Source organism: Coffea arabica, chromosome 4c (assembly GCF_036785885.1).
Source record: "Coffea arabica cultivar ET-39 chromosome 4c, Coffea Arabica ET-39 HiFi, whole genome shotgun sequence".
Classification (NCBI taxonomy): domain Eukaryota; kingdom Viridiplantae; phylum Streptophyta; class Magnoliopsida; order Gentianales; family Rubiaceae; genus Coffea; species Coffea arabica.
Genome location: NC_092316.1, coordinates 17,352,630 through 17,368,123, shown reverse-complemented (window position 1 = coordinate 17,368,123; position 15,494 = coordinate 17,352,630). Strand labels below are relative to the sequence as shown.

At 36.4% G+C, this 15,494-nt stretch overlaps 1 protein-coding gene across 2 annotated transcripts; it reads left to right on the top strand.

Annotated features, from left to right (window-relative positions):
* Positions 1-757: 757 nt before the first annotated feature.
* On the top strand, positions 758-15,299 carry LOC113739986 (pyridoxine/pyridoxamine 5'-phosphate oxidase 1, chloroplastic). 2 transcript variants are annotated; one of them, XM_072046158.1, is made up of 14 exons: positions 758-1,137; positions 1,284-1,322; positions 2,540-2,707; positions 2,792-2,897; positions 5,169-5,335; positions 5,461-5,703; positions 5,861-5,949; positions 6,596-6,646; positions 6,755-6,845; positions 11,626-11,730; positions 11,825-11,895; positions 12,378-12,473; positions 12,755-12,794; positions 14,945-14,991. In XM_072046158.1, exons 1-13 carry the CDS (start codon positions 844-846, stop codon positions 12,774-12,776), a joined length of 1,542 nt encoding a protein of 513 aa, XP_071902259.1. In that variant the 5' UTR covers positions 758-843; the 3' UTR covers positions 12,777-12,794; positions 14,945-14,991. The 2 variants fall into 2 exon arrangements, with proteins under 2 accessions (XP_071902259.1, XP_027123242.1); XM_027267441.2 differs by lacking the exon at positions 12,755-12,794 and having other exon boundaries at positions 759-1,137; positions 14,945-15,299.
* The last annotated feature ends 195 nt before the right edge of the window (positions 15,300-15,494 follow it).

Sequence of the window (15,494 nt, the reverse complement as noted above, 5' to 3'; positions counted from 1 at the left end):
TCTAACAATGAAGGGGGACTAAGATCAAGATTCAAATCGAGAGTATCAAAAGGCAAACCAGAGATGAGCAAGGTTTCTATGATTATGGTTTCATGGCAAATCTTTAAGATAACAGGTGATGTAGTTGCCAAGCTTTGTGAGATGAAGCATGGGTTAGAACTAGCACAGAATCTTGGTTATAAGAATGTCATTTCCAAGTCCGATTTGTACGTGTTGAACTAGTATTACATCTCAGCCCCTTCATTTGTCCTTTGATGTAATAAGGGTGGCAAACCAACATAATTTTTCAATATATAATAGGCCTTTGGCCCTCTATAACACCAAACAAAAAAAATAAAAAAGAATTGGTTCATTTGAAAACATATAAAGAAAATATAGAACTAAATCAAGACAAGTATAAAATAACATATATGTGTATCATTAACTTTTCTTCTACTAATAACACATCAAGTTTTACTTTGTTATAGTTTGCATCTATTCCAATCCCACTTTCACAATATTTTCATTGAGATTAAACCACTCAAATTAAGCAAATCCAATCATAATGTCAATTATAACGGAAAGCGATTGAGATGATTTTCAATTCAATCGTGCCTAAACATTTTTGTCTAATTTAATAAAATACACTTATTTCTTCGGGATATAAAATACTTTGAATTGAAAGTAAATACAGAATAAATTTTATGAATTCCGTATATAGCATTAAAAATAATGTTGCAATGTTTATAATTACAACCCAACCCAACATGCAATTATCCAACCGTATGTGCCACTCCGTCTTAGACGACAACACTTGGCAAATGGCGACGACGAGCAAGCAAAGTATCAAATACTGCTATTAAAATGTTGCAAATGCTGCAAAAGGGCAAAGGAATGACATCTTTATTGCTCAGCAGCTACCAACTGCTCCAATCCAAATTTGCCCACCATATTCTTACCGCACCTTCTACTACTGCTATTCTCAAGCCCAGTTCTCTTCCTTTCCTCCGCCACAACCGCTCTTATCAAATCCGAGGAATGACGTCACTTCAGGGAGTCCAGGACCCGGAAACTGTATCGTATTTAAGACAGAGTGAAGCTGCTGAGATTGATGAGATTCTTATGGGCCCTCTTGGATTCAGCGTCGATCAGCTTATGGTTACTGTTTTTTTTTTATTTTTTTTTATTTCTTTGAGTTTCAATTATGAGTTTTCTTGTTACATACTAGCGTGCAGATTATTTTGTCTCAATTGTTGCAGCCCCATTTGAGATTTTTTTTTTTTTGGTGCGTTGAAAATTTACAGGAGTTGGCTGGTTTGAGTGTTGCTACTGCTATAGCTGAGGTACGTGAGGTTTTTGGTCCTTTTTTTGGGTATTATTATTGAATTTTCCATTCTTTATGGGTTCAAGAAGTAGTATTTTTATTACAATTGAGGTTATTCAAGAAATCCGAGCCGATATTCGGCCTCTACTTTTTGTTTCTTGTTCAGTCTTCTTTACTGACGTTAGTGGAATGCTAATAACGAGAGTTGGAGTGCGAATATGCTAAACCTTTAAAGATGGATGATTATTTTCTGATCTTTGGACATGCCTTTGGTTCCCTTCTACTTAATTTGTGTTTTTCGTCTAGGATTTTTGGGTAGGAATCTTTATTAGTTTTGGGAAATTTTGCTTACATTTTACTTGCTTAATTTTCTTGATTTGAACAGAGACCAATAAACCTTTGTCCTAAGCTACAGCCATAAAGACTGTAATTTGGTGGATCTCATCGTATTACAATACCACACCAATAGCAAAACATGATTTCAACAATCAATCCGAGGAGGGAAACTCTCTTCACCGAGTTCTTAACTCATTGAGTGGACCTTTTTAGTCTTTAAAGTTGGACTACTGGTATAAGGCTGCTGAATTACATTTGGTTCAGACTGCAGTTTTTCTCCCTTAACTTGTGAAAGAAGAAAGTGTCAGATATTTTGTTGATGTTAGGATACTGCTGGAAGCACCTGATTGCACATGCATCAATCAAATACTGACTAAGACCTTTGGTTAGAAAAAGGGATGTTGCTCTATAATGAACTTGGAAGATATAGTACGGAAAAACTCGAATTTTCCAGTCTTGAACTTCTGTCATAAGTTAAATTCTATTCTTTTAGATCTTAGGAGAGTTCACCAATTGAATTGAAATTGGCAAGTACAGTTGGGGTGAGATCAAATTAAAAGAAATAGAACTTACCGTTTGAAGTCAATCAAGCTGTCATGGATTGGAGACTGTCGGGAATGTACTCAGCAAGGGTGATGCTTTTGTGATATCATTTCTGTAGTCATTGAGGAGAGAAATGAGATAGTAAGAAATCACAGAAAACGTCTAAAGAATAAGCTTGCTAGGCTCATAAATGTTACTTGAATTCGTCTGTTTTACTTTTTAAATCAGTGTGTTTACTTTTTCCTTGTATCTTTCTAGAGTAATCTATGCACCACATCTTTGGCTGATGATCAACTGTGGATGTAAAAGGCCATTGGATATTTCATTCATACAGCACTGAGGTTCTGTTTTTGGCAGGTTTATAAATCAAGTGAACGCAGTCGTGTTCTTGCTATTTGTGGTCCTGGTAACAATGGTGGCGATGGTCTTGTAGCTGCTCGACATTTATACCACTTTGGGTATAAGCCATACATTTGTTACCCCAAGCGAACTGCCAAGCCTCTTTATAATGGTTTGGTGACCCAGGTATAGGGAGAAATTTTAGCTTTTGCCATAATCCATTTTACTTAATTTATCAGCAGTGCTTATGCACTGGATTATCACTTGTAGCTTGAGTCACTGTCAGTACCTTTCCTGTCAGTGGAAGATCTTCCTATGGATTTGTCAGACAGCTTTGACATTCTAGTTGATGCAATGTTTGGATTCTCCTTCCACGGTATCCTTCCCTTCTCATCTTGTTTATGTTTATCTTCTCTTTTTTGGGTATTGGAGTGCTATTCATTAATATACTACTGCAACAGTAGAAAATGCATAAGCATCTAGATATGGCTAAGCGCGAGTGGAGTGAAAGTTGCAAGTATTAAGAGATTATACGAATAAACCAATCCCATCAATGACTTAATAGTTTAAGATTGAGCAATGCTACCACTCTATGGCACAAAAAGGAAACTTTATACCGTATCTGGCCCCATTTATCAAATTTGTGTCTGTGTATGTCAAGATTGAACAATACTACCACTGTATGGCACAAAAAGGAAACACTATACTGTATCTGGCCCCATTTATCAAATTGTGTCTGTGTACGAGTGTGTGTGTTATATATATTTCTGGCCCTGTTTATCAAATTTGTGTCTGTGTATGGGTGCAGGGGTGGGTGTGTGTGTCAGAGAGAGAGAGAGAGAGAGAGAGAGAGAGCATCTAGTATATCATTCTTTTTATTGGGTTGTTAGATGTTTGTTGTCAGTTGATTGTTGTTACAACCAAGTGGTTTAGGTTTCTTCATACTGTTCTTCCCTTTTGTATCCTCTTTTCCTTTTTTTCATTTTCATTTTATATTCATGATAACGTACATTACCAAGGAGTGTCAATGTAGTAATAAATCACCTCTACTGCTATCGCCTTCTTCTTTTTTTTTTGGGTGCTTTTCCATTTGTTGTGTAGTAATAATGTAGTTTTTTGCTCATTTATTCATCTTTTTCCTGAGTATGGGATCACAGGAATCAATGCTGCAAACTTTTCAATGGTTGGCTATAGTGTCAGGCTGTCAGCCTTCAAAAGTTATTATACTTTTTCTCCTCTTTTGTAATTGTGCAAGCAGATAATGTCCTCCATGTTTTTTCCCATTCTCAAATACCATAACCTAATCATTGCATTTTATGTGCAATCACTGGTAAAAATTAGTTATCTACACTCAAAGTAATCAGAGTAGATGAGCAACCATATGAAAAAAAAGGCCAACAAGAGTTTCATGTCACTTAACTGAACAATTTATTGATTATGCTGGAAACAACATAATTGGATAAAAGGCTGCCCATATTTACTTGCAGACTTGGGAAATAGCTCCAATTTAGCTGTCGCATCTAGAATTCCTAATACACGGTCTAAGATGCTCTTTCCTGTTTCGTAGAATTGCTAAAAGTTTGTTGGGGTATTGAAGGCAAGCTTCTTTTATCTAGGTTGAGGGTAATTATTAGTTCCAAGCATTTATCTGGGTGCTTTTATTTTTCTTAACTTGTCCTGGTTTTTCTAGGTAGGTAATGGTCATATAATCATCTACAAGTTGTGATTCACTGTACAAAATGATGTATTCGTCAAAAACCTTGTGCTACTGTAGCTTCTTCGGAAAACTGGTGCTCTCTATTTGATACAATTATAATCTCTGGGATACTTGTTTGCATACTGTTCCTATATGGAGTTTTTTCTTGGCTATCTTCACCTGTATCTTCCCTGAAGTTGCAGCTGAAATTAATGTGTAATTTTTTAGTATCTGATTAGTCGTTCCAGAATTTAACTCCAAAAATTAATATAAGTTGATTTGAAAGCCCACATCCCTTCAATAAAGGCAGCAGTATAAAATATACATGGTTTCCCATTGAAAATAAGAAATGGATCAGCATGAATTCATGATAAGTGCAGTAAATTTTCATTGAAGTTGAAATGGACGTGTTAGTAGCTTGTCTATTTGGCTCTTTGACTTAAATTATTGGTCTAGAACCTTGAGTCAGTTTATCAAATCAATTCCATTGCTCTGTTTTGTTTATTCATTTTTTGTTTTTATGTTGTAACAAGTTCACCCACTCTGGAGATGTGTTGGTGTTTGACAACTTATATAAACACAGGACAAAAAAGATAACTCTGAATTTGGAAATAGACTGGACTATGATTGTCCGAACAATGCCGAAAAGAAAGAATGTCCAAACAAGTCTGGGTATTTTGTTTGTAGCTGAAGCTGGTCACTCCTTGGAGATTTACCTACTCATTGTTAACTATGTATAAATGGTTTAGTATGTCTGCAAAATTCAAGTGCTCAGCTAGAAATTCTTTGTCATGACTTTGGAAATGGCTATTTAGCGAACTGTACTTGTTTTGGTGCTCCTAATATTGTGGAGTCTTAAAAAATATGAAGTTTTGTTTGGTAACATTCCTTAATTGATTAACACCATTCGTTTCTCCATGTACATTGATCAATTGCGCTGAACCTGCTCAGGTACCCCTAGACCACCCTTCGATGATCTGATTAGGAGACTTTTGAACTTGACAAGTCCTGACATGAATGCTTCAAGACTACCTGCAATTGTCTCTGTAGATATTCCATCCGGATGGCATGTGGAAGAAGGAGATTTAAGTGGTGATGGCATTAAACCCGATATGCTGGTATTTCTGTTTATGCATGGAGCACTTTTTCTAAATTCTTGCCTTTCGTCATGCTTACAAGGTCTGGAGATGATGTGATCATTGGGCCCATTACTCTATCTAAATTACGTGAGTTCTCTGTGTAGGTTTCTTTAACTGCTCCAAAATTATGTGCCAAAAAGTTTACTGGTCAACACCACTTTTTAGGCGGCAGATTCATTCCACCAGCTATCATTGACAAATTCAGGCTTCAGCTTCCAGCATATCCTGGCACATCTATGTGTGTACGAATAGGAAAGCCTCCAAGAGTTGACATATCAGCTTTGAGAGAGAACTATGTTTCTCCTGAGCTTCTTGAGGGGCAAGTTGACTCTGATCCTTTTGATCAGGTACCAGTTTCTGTCAATCTGGAATTGGCTGTTAATTCAATGGATTACTTGTGTAGATCATAACCTAAACCCCTGGCGTAATAAATGGAATATGAAAAAGTGATTGGATTGAATAAATCTCTCTGCACATTCTAATTAAATTGATGTTCATCTGCAGTTCCAAAAGTGGTTTGATGATGCTTTGGCAGCAGGCTTGAAGGAACCAAATGCCATGTGCCTGTCAACAACTGGGAGTGATAGAAAACCGTGGGTATTCTATTTATTGGTTGTTTTCTTCATTTTTTGTTTGATGATAGTCTAAACAAATAATTTCCCTTATTTTTTGTTAGAAATTCATTGTGCTTCCTAATTCCCAGTCATTGATTACAGGAGATTTTAACACATTAAATGAACATTTTGGTGGAATTTACAAGTAATAAACATCAACTAATAATTTTGTATGGATAAGGTCCTTTGTTGTTTTAGTTGCAATTTGATTTTGATGCATTTGAAATTCTAGATTTTTGAAGTTAATTTGTTCAAGAAAGCCAATGTTGTTTATGTATCCTTTTGGTTCCTGAAACCTTTGGAGTTAATTGAGTAGTGGGTGGCATTTTTTTTAAGACATGCTATTGACTGCAAAAGCTAATTGTTAAAATTCATGAATTCTTTCTATTGTCTTTCCATTGATTCATCTGCTGTGGTACTATCCACTTCTAGTTTTACTGGATCTGTGGCAGTAAGATTTTTATTTGTAGGATCCATTTTATGTCTCTGCAAAACTAAATAGCAAGACTAGCCACTTCTGTTTGATTAAAATGCTAAAATATAAGTTTAACGGCTGATTACACTAGTTACTGTAATATATAGAATATATGAATTGGCTATAATTCATCCATTTGACTTGTTGCAGTTCATCACGGTTTGTTCTACTGAAGGGTTTCAACAAAGATGGCTTTGTGTGGTTGGTTCAGAACCCTTAACTGCTTTATTGGCAATATCTGAAAGATAGTTTATTTTGCTGCAGACATTCTGTCCTAAAATTATATTCTAAATGTTACGCCATGAGCAGGTACACCAATTATGGAAGTCGAAAGGCTCATCAAATATCTGAAAATCCTCATGCTGCTCTCCTTTTTTACTGGGATGCTTTGAATCGCCAGGTAAAACGTTGTCATCTGTTTTTAGTGCAATTAAGTATTCTTTAACAGCATATAAATAGGTTCTCTTACATTTATTTGACAGAATACATAAAGGAAAATTTGGATAATGCTAGTGGAGAGCTGAGATGTAATGCTTATTTCTTGAATCTGTAGACTTAATAACTTTAGCCATGTTGTTATTGAGTGGTAGTCTAATTATGCACTTGGACTGAAATGACCATTGCTGCTATTTAGAATCTATTGTAGAACAAACTTCTAGAGAAGGGCAATTTCAGAAGGGTCACATTTTCATTGGGAAACCCTCAACGGCACATTTGCATGAAGTGTTAATGTTGTTGTAGTCTAAAAATGGTTGTGAAATTTAGGCCTGTTTTAATTTACCTGTGTTAAGAGAATATAAGTATTCTTATAGATAATAAATTAGTAAGGGTATTCTTGTAAATAGTTTGTTAGGTTTGTACTCCTATAAATACTAGTTGGTCACTCATAATACGGTAACTAGATGTTTTCCTTCCAAGATACCTGTTAACATGGTATCAGAGCAAAAGGTCCTAGGGTTAGGGTTAAACATCTAGCAAAAGTTTTGGTCATCGCGACTGTTTACGCGATACTGTTCATTGTGACTGTTCATCGGGGGGGACTGTTCACCCGACACTGTTCACAGCACTGTTTACGCGCGCTGTTCACTGTTCACGGCACAGTTCACGCGTTCGTCTCAAGTTTTGACCCGTTCTTTGGTTTGACGTGCTATTCGCTATGGTTGAAAGGTTTGTTAATACGGTTATCACTGACCAAGTTGAATCAAGTTCTTCAGCACATGGGTCCCAGAAAACTGTTACTATATCTGAGGAAGATTATATTAAATTCCTACAGTACCAAGTTACAAATCACGCATCTCTTCCCTCTGCTTCTTTAGCACAAAAAGGTAATGACTCATGGATTATTGATTCCGGGGCTACTGATCATATGTCAGGTACCTCTAAAATTTTTTCTAATTTTCGAGAGTCTACTCCTTTTCCTCATGTTACTTTAGCTGATGGATCTACCACTAAAGTTAAAGGACTAGGCACTGTAGAAATTAATCCATCACTTCCGCTGTCTTCTGTTCTTTACGTACCCAATTTGCCTTTTAATCTAATGTCTGTTAGTAAGCTCACTAAATTTCTACAGTGTACAGTTACTTTTTCTCCTGACTCTGTTGTCATTCAGGATTTGAAGACAAAGAGGACGATTGGTGGAGGGCATGAGCATAATGGTCTTTACTTTCTCAACTTCAATGGTCCGATAGCATGTCCTGCTACTGTTTCTCCTCTTGAAATTCACTGTCGTTTAGATCATCCGTCTTTACAAAATTTGAAAAAGTTAGTTCCTACTTTGAGTCAATTATCTTCGTTAGAATGTGAGTCTTGTCAGTTAGGAAAGCATCATCGTGTTTCTTTTGCTCCTAGAGTCAATAAACGGGTTTCTGAACCTTTTTTGTTAGTTCATTCTGATGTTTGGGGTCCTAGTCGAGTCACTTCAAAGTTAGGTTTTAAATATTTTGTAGTCTTTGTTGATGATTTTTTCAGAGTTACATGGCTTTATTTAATGAAAGATCGTTCAGAATTATATTCCATTTTTTGTGCATTTGTTACAGAAATAAAGAATCAATTTGGTGTGCCTGTACGTATACTTCGCAGTGATAATGCGAAAGAATATTTTTCCACTCCTTTTAATACCTTTATGACTAAATCTGGTATCATTCATCAGTCCTCTTGTCCTCACACTCCACAACAGAATGGGGTTGCTGAAAGAAAAATTGGACATTTAATCGAAATTGCTCGAACACTGTTGTTGCACATGAATGTGCCCAAACAATTTTGGAGTGATGTAGTTCTAACTGCATGTTATTTAATTAATCGCATGCCATCTAATATTCTTGGAGGTCAATTACCTCACTCCATTCTTTTTCCTCATGAACCTGTGTTTAAATTGTCTCCTCGTATTTTTGGATGTGTGTGCTTTGTTCATCAGCTTGCTTTCGGGGTGGATAAATTAGATTCTCGTGCTATTAAGTGTATTTTCTTAGGATACGCACGAGCGCAAAAAGGGTATAGATGTTACAGTCCAGTTTCAAATCGATTTTTTACTTGTGCTGATGTTACTTTCTTTGAATCCACTCCATATTTTATCAAACAAAGTATGTCTTGTGAGTTAGACCAATGTTCCTCTTTTCCTTCTCCTGTTTTACCAGTCTCTTCCCCTTTATTACCTGAGTTGTCTAGTCCACCAGATTCCATAGCTCGATTATCTCGTCCTCATCTTCAAGTTTACTCTCGTCGTTCCATGGTTGAGAAAGTTCCTGATATGCCACGCACTTCACCAATTAACTCTCAATCTTCAAATCCAAGTATGACGCCCTCCTCTGAGTTAGATCTTCCTATTGCTTTACGCAAAGGTAAGAGACATTGTACTTCCCATCCTATTTCTAATTTTGTTTCTTATTCTCATCTCTCTATGTCATATTATTCTTTTGTTGCTTCTCTTGATTCTATTTCCATTCCTAAGTCTATTACCTATGCTCTTAATCATCCTGGTTGGAGATTAGCTATGCAAGAAGAGATGTCTGCTTTGGAACAAAATGGTACTTGGGATCTTGTCCCTCGTCCTTCAGGTAAGCCTGTTGTTGGTTGTAAATGGGTGTACACTATAAAAGTGCAGCCTAATGGTTCTATTGATAGATTGAAGGCTCGTCTGGTAGTTAGAGGATTTACTCGGGTGTATGGAATAGACTATTTAGAAACATTTTCTCCTGTTGCAAAGATTACCTCTGTTCGTCTTCTTATCTCTTTGGCAGCAACTTATAATTGGCCATTGCATCAGTTGGATGTGAAAAATGCATTTCTGCATGGAGATTTGGAAGAAGAGGTATATATAGAACAACCTCCTGGATTTGTTGTTCAGGGGGAGAATCCGCGGTTGGTTTGTCGTTTGAAAAAATCCTTATATGGATTGAAACAGTCTCCGAGGGCTTGGTTTGGCCGGTTTAGTAGTGTTGTCATGGAGTTCGGTCTGACAAGATGTGGAGTAGATCACTCTGTATTTTATCGGCATTCTAATGCTGGTAAAATTCTATTAGTTGTTTATGTGGATGACATTGTGATTACAGGTGATGATGTTGTGGGGATCCAGAAACTTAAATCCAATCTGCAGGCAAACTTTCAAACAAAGGATTTAGGTCATCTACAGTATTTTCTGGGTATTGAGGTAGCTCGGTCTAAATATGGGATTTATTTATGTCAAAGAAAATATGTACTCGATATGTTGAGTGAAGTTGGGATGTTAGGTTGCCGACCTGTGGATACTCCTATGGATCCCAATGTGAAATTAGCAGGAGATCAAGGTGCATTACTTGATGATCCTAAGCAATATTGAAGACTTGTGGGTAAATTAAATTATCTTACTGTAACGAGACCTGACATTTCGTTTGCAGTGAGTGTTGTGAGTCAATTTCTTGATACCCCTCGTACTAGTCATTGGGATGCTGTTATACGAATTCTCAGGTATCTTAAGAGTGCTCCTGGAAAAGGGTTGTTGTATCAAAATCATGGACACACTGATATTGAAAGATATAGTGATGCAGATTGGGCTGGTTCTGCCTCAGATCGAAGATCGACTACAGGATATTGTGTGTTTGTTGGTGGTAATCTAGTGTCGTGGAAGAGTAAGAAGCAAACAGTTGTATCCAGATCAAGTGCAGAATCTGAATACCGCGCTATGGCTCACACTGTGTGTGAGTTGGTTTGGTTGAAGAGCATGTTACTGGAACTTGGGTTTGAGCATAAACAGCCTATGAATTTAGTGTGTGATAATCAGGCGGCTGTTCATATTGCGTCTAATCCAGTGTTTCATGAAAGGACAAAACATATTGAAGTTGATTGTCATTTCATTCGAGAGAGATTGCTTGACGGGATCATCAAGACATCTCATGTACCGTCTGTAGATCAATTGGCTGATGTGTTTACCAAGAGTTTAGGAGGTTCTAGGATGAAATACATTTGTAACAAGTTGGGTGCTTATGTATATATGCTCCAACTTGAGGGGGAGTGTTAAGAGAATATAAGTATTCTTATAGATAATAAATTAGTAAGGGTATTCTTGTAAATAGTTTGTTAGGTTTGTACTCCTATAAATACTAGTTGGTCACTCATAATACGGTAACTAGATGTTTTCCTTCCAAGATACCTGTTAACAACCTGCAATGATGATGTCACCTGTTGACTACTGAATAGTGCTACTTATACCAATATATGTTAATGGCTTACCTGGATTGGAATACACATGTTATGGAAAATTTCTTCCATCTAAGAGTGACTCTGTAAGATTACCGTGTTTCTTTGAAATCTTAAGTCCTTCACCACTAATGGCAATCGAGCTTCGCGTGCTTACTTTGCCTGTTCTTTATCTGAAGCTTGTACGTGTGAACCAATTGGGCTGCCTTTTACACCATGTATCACTGTTCACCATAAAATTGGTAAAAATTGTTAGACATCATGAGTGACAGTTATAAAGTTATAGATGGTAGTCAAATTCTTCAGTATCAAATCAGATCTGAATTGAGAAAATATGGTTAATTTTCTATTGCTTGTGCTACTACCATCTTTGTGGTTACATGCTAAATTACTCGCCTACAAATATCAGTTGATTTGTATGTTGTCCTTATTAGTATTTCTATAATGCAATGTATGTCTTCAGGGATGATGCACAGATGTGATTCATTCTACAACATTGTTTTATGCAGGTAAGAGTGGAAGGTTCTGTGGAGAAAGTATCTGAAGCAGAGTCTGAGCATTATTTTCATAGTCGTCCACGGGGAAGTCAGATTGGAGCAATTGCTAGTGATCAGGTTCCATATATTTTGTCTAAATGAGGCTGGTGATAGTAAATTTGAGTGCTTTCCTGTTAATAGCTAAAACAAGACCTCCCTCCCCCCTTTTTAGAGTTCTGTAATTCCTGGTCAGCAAGTGCTTCACCAAAAGTACAAGGATTTGGAGGCAAAGTACTCCGCGGGGTTAGTCGTTCAACCTTTTTCACCAGAGTGGCTACTTAGTTTCACTGTCGCCTTAAATTAATATCTGTTGGCAGTTTTTCATTTTTATTTTAGTAAAGAGCATGTATAACAATGGTGACACCTCAAGGATGCATCTATTTGTTTAAAGTTACATATACTTGTTTATTTGTATGTGGGCTAAACAATCTTAATGAAGAATTGATCTAAACCAGGATCTATATCTTATTCTCCTATCGCTTATCTTTGCTGTTTTCATGAGTCAATCGTTGAATAGTTAATAGGTGTATCTGTACAAAAAGAAAAAAGGTGCTGTAAGTGCATCATATTATATATTTTGGTCCTAAGTTTTTTTCCCGTGCCAAGGTTGTGAGTATTCTCGTATAAAAACAAATTCTTATTCTTTTTTCCCTTTTTTCCTGAGACTTATCTATTCTAACATTACATGGTAAATTCTTATGAGGTCTCTATTTCTCCTCTTGCAGGAGCTCAATCCCAAAACCCAAGCACTGGGGAGGATACAGGCTCAAACCAGAAGTTTTTGAGTTTTGGCAAGGGCAGCAATCTCGCTTGCATGATAGGTATTTCCAATTCAGCCTTCTTTATCCCCTTTCTTTTTGAGGCAGCAATCTCGCTTGCATGACAGGTATTTGCTCAAGTGTGCGTTAAAGTTATTGGATCCTGTTTATTTTGCGAATTTATTTCGACCTCGTTTGTCTTGAAGCTCGACATCTGATTCCTTTTTAAGAGCTCCAAACACCAAAAACGCATGGCTTAGGAAAGAATCAACAAACCACATTCAATTCAATTTGCAATGTATTGTGTTTATTCATTTATCCATGTTTGTTGTTTTATACTTCAGGGTCTTATTGGATTTGGGTTGAATGGGCTTTCGGGTATTGGTAAGTACTTTGGGCAAACCAACCGAACCCAAGTAAATTAATTAATCAGGTTAAACCCTGCCCAACATTTGTCCAGTTGATTGGTTGGGTAAACAGGTTCCTCTATAGTTTTGGGGCTTGAAATGGAAACTGTGATTTAATTGGTACAAGACATAGGCCCAGAGATTAAATATAATGAAGAAATTGAATGACCTAATACGACTTTGATATAAAAACTAAAACCCGGGCCGTTGTATACTACTATTGGTTATTACAAATTACTTTTTAAAAGTCCTTATCTGAATGATATGGGTTATTCAGTTGACATTCTGGATCCATTTCCAAATTCCAGAAGCCAATTCGACCAACTATTTTCGGGTTAACCGGCCCAAGTGACCTGCCACTCATTAATCCTATCTATTTGAACCCGTTATACGTTGGTTTTTCAGGTTGACCTTAATAATTTGGAATTTACATGATATGGTACTGCAAGTAAAGCAATAAATCAGACATTTAAAACCTACTCAGTATAATCAATTAGTGAATTTGTGTGACAACAGACTTATTTCATGCTTCATATAATTGTCAAGACCTATAGAATGCAACATTAACTGTACAATTGCATTCAGAAGCAAAGCATTTATATCCTTCTCTAGTTGAGATTTTAGATAGTCAATTTTGTGAATGTTGTTTTACTGCATAAAATGCACTCGATGATGTTTATTACCTGTCAACTGAATGATGTTTGAAAATTTTGTTTAACTTAAGAGAGAATACAGCTGAATTATACGAACATGATCTGGTTAGATGGATTTGGGGCAGTGATAATGGGTGTGTATATTCAATTAATTTAGGTTTCTTTCCTGCTTATGCAATCACCTTTAGTCATATCAAGCCTGGGGTTAAATATTTTATTCCAACTCTACGACCCAATTTAGTTTCTGGATTTTCTCTTTTTAAAACTCATTAAAAATGAACTGTATTCAAGTATTTGGTGTTAATTTGGGTATTTCATGGTAAATATTGGTGCTAGAGATGTTATAGAGTAAATATATCTTTTTTACCTGCTATTCGTAAATGAGAAGTAATTATTGTTTTTATAGTTCTACACAGATTAGCCTTTTTCTCGAAGTTCTTTCTCAATTATGAATTAGAGTCCTAGAGGTTGTTGATATGTTTAGTTGGCTATTTGTCCTTTCTTGATCTTATTTTAGCCCTCAATGTTACGACAAATGCCCTCTGACTATTCCCATTCCAACCTTTGCTACTTTTTTCCCCTCTATTGCATCAATCCATACAATCGTTGAGTTATTAAGTGAATGCTATCTTTGCAAAACAACCTTATATAGCTCACTAAAATTTAGTTGGGGGATGTACCTAAAATGTCCCTACCCTTCTCTAAGTTATCTCCTCTGACAGTCACACCACAACACCACAAATACTGCCTCCCTCTACACAATGCCCCATGTGCCTCCCACCCCCTTCTCAATCCTGTCTGCAATGGGAAACCCCAATTGCCAATCAGCCAGACCCTCTCTTTTTTTTTTTTTTTTTTCTGGTGCAGAAGTATTTATGTTGTATTTTTAAAAAAAAAATTGTAGGTTTTTGGATTATGATTTGGATATGAAATTGACTTTATGTGTTTCTAGCTTTGGCTTGTGGCTGCTGATTCTTCGTGCATTTGGTTCCTTTTGCACTATATGGTTGGTTAGCTTGTCTCTCTTTCCAACCCACATTCTTCCTCCCTCCCTCCTACCCAAGTTCTCTGCTTACCACCTATGCTATCCTTTTAGCCTCCTTCCCTTTGTTTTCTGCTTACCTTGCTGCCTTTTCTTTCCTGCAACATATTCCTTCCTGTTTTACATTTTCATCTGAAAGAATGAGTGTTTTGTTTATGTAAATTTTATAACATTAGATTAAGCATTTGTTTTTGTGTTTCTATGTGCAAATTATGAGTGTTGGTGAACAATTTTTCTCAAGGATTTGCATGTGCCATTTGTCTGTCTGTGTTTGTATTTGTTTCAGTTTGTGTGTAGTTCAATCTTAATCTTATCAGAAACTTTTAAAAAATGCTAAAAATATTGCTAATATCCTGAGGTTATAGGTATTTAAGTTTGTTCCTGTTGATGTCAGTTTCTTTTAGGCAAGCTTATCTTCTATGTTGTCGACAGGTTGCGCTACACTCCAAAAGAGATTGATGGGAAGAGAGTATGGAAAATTGATCGATTAGCTCCCTGACTAGCATTCTCAGTATCTTCTCTATGAAACATCCTAGTGATTCAGCGTGATACAAGAGAAAATTTGAGTAAATATCGCGCCTCATTTCAGCATGTTGAAAACTCCTGAGCAGAGAAGTAAGAGGACTATATGGAGTATGAGATATATGTATAGTGACTTGATCTTCTGTAGAAGAGTACCAATGCCAATTACTAGAATAAGAGAGAGAGAGAGAGTAGATATAAAACCCTGCAGAAAAGGAATCTTATGTTCTCGTGTTTTCCTTAATCAGCTGTCGGTTTTCTTGCATTGTCCTTTTGCTTCTACTGTGAGCCATGTTTGTAAGGATTTTGCAAATAAAGCTAACCTTGTGTCACTTGCGTTCAATGCGTGTGTGTGTCATTTTTTTTAACAGGTCTAGATGCACGAGACAGCTTTTGGTGAAATTTAAATTTCTCATTTTGTAAATGTGACATCCATTCAAAATTATTAGTGCCCAAAAAA

Excerpts from the sequence above, each read along its gene's own strand:
- LOC113739986 (XM_027267441.2), top strand. The coding sequence starts at position 844 with ATGTTGCAAATGCTGCAAAAGGGCAAAGGAATGACATCTTTATTGCTC. Across the intron at positions 5,704-5,860 it reads ACTCTGATCCTTTTGATCAG|TTCCAAAAGTGGTTTGATGA; the intron begins GTACCAGTTTCT and ends GTTCATCTGCAG. Across the intron at positions 6,647-6,754 it reads AACAAAGATGGCTTTGTGTG|GTACACCAATTATGGAAGTC; the intron begins GTTGGTTCAGAA and ends CGCCATGAGCAG.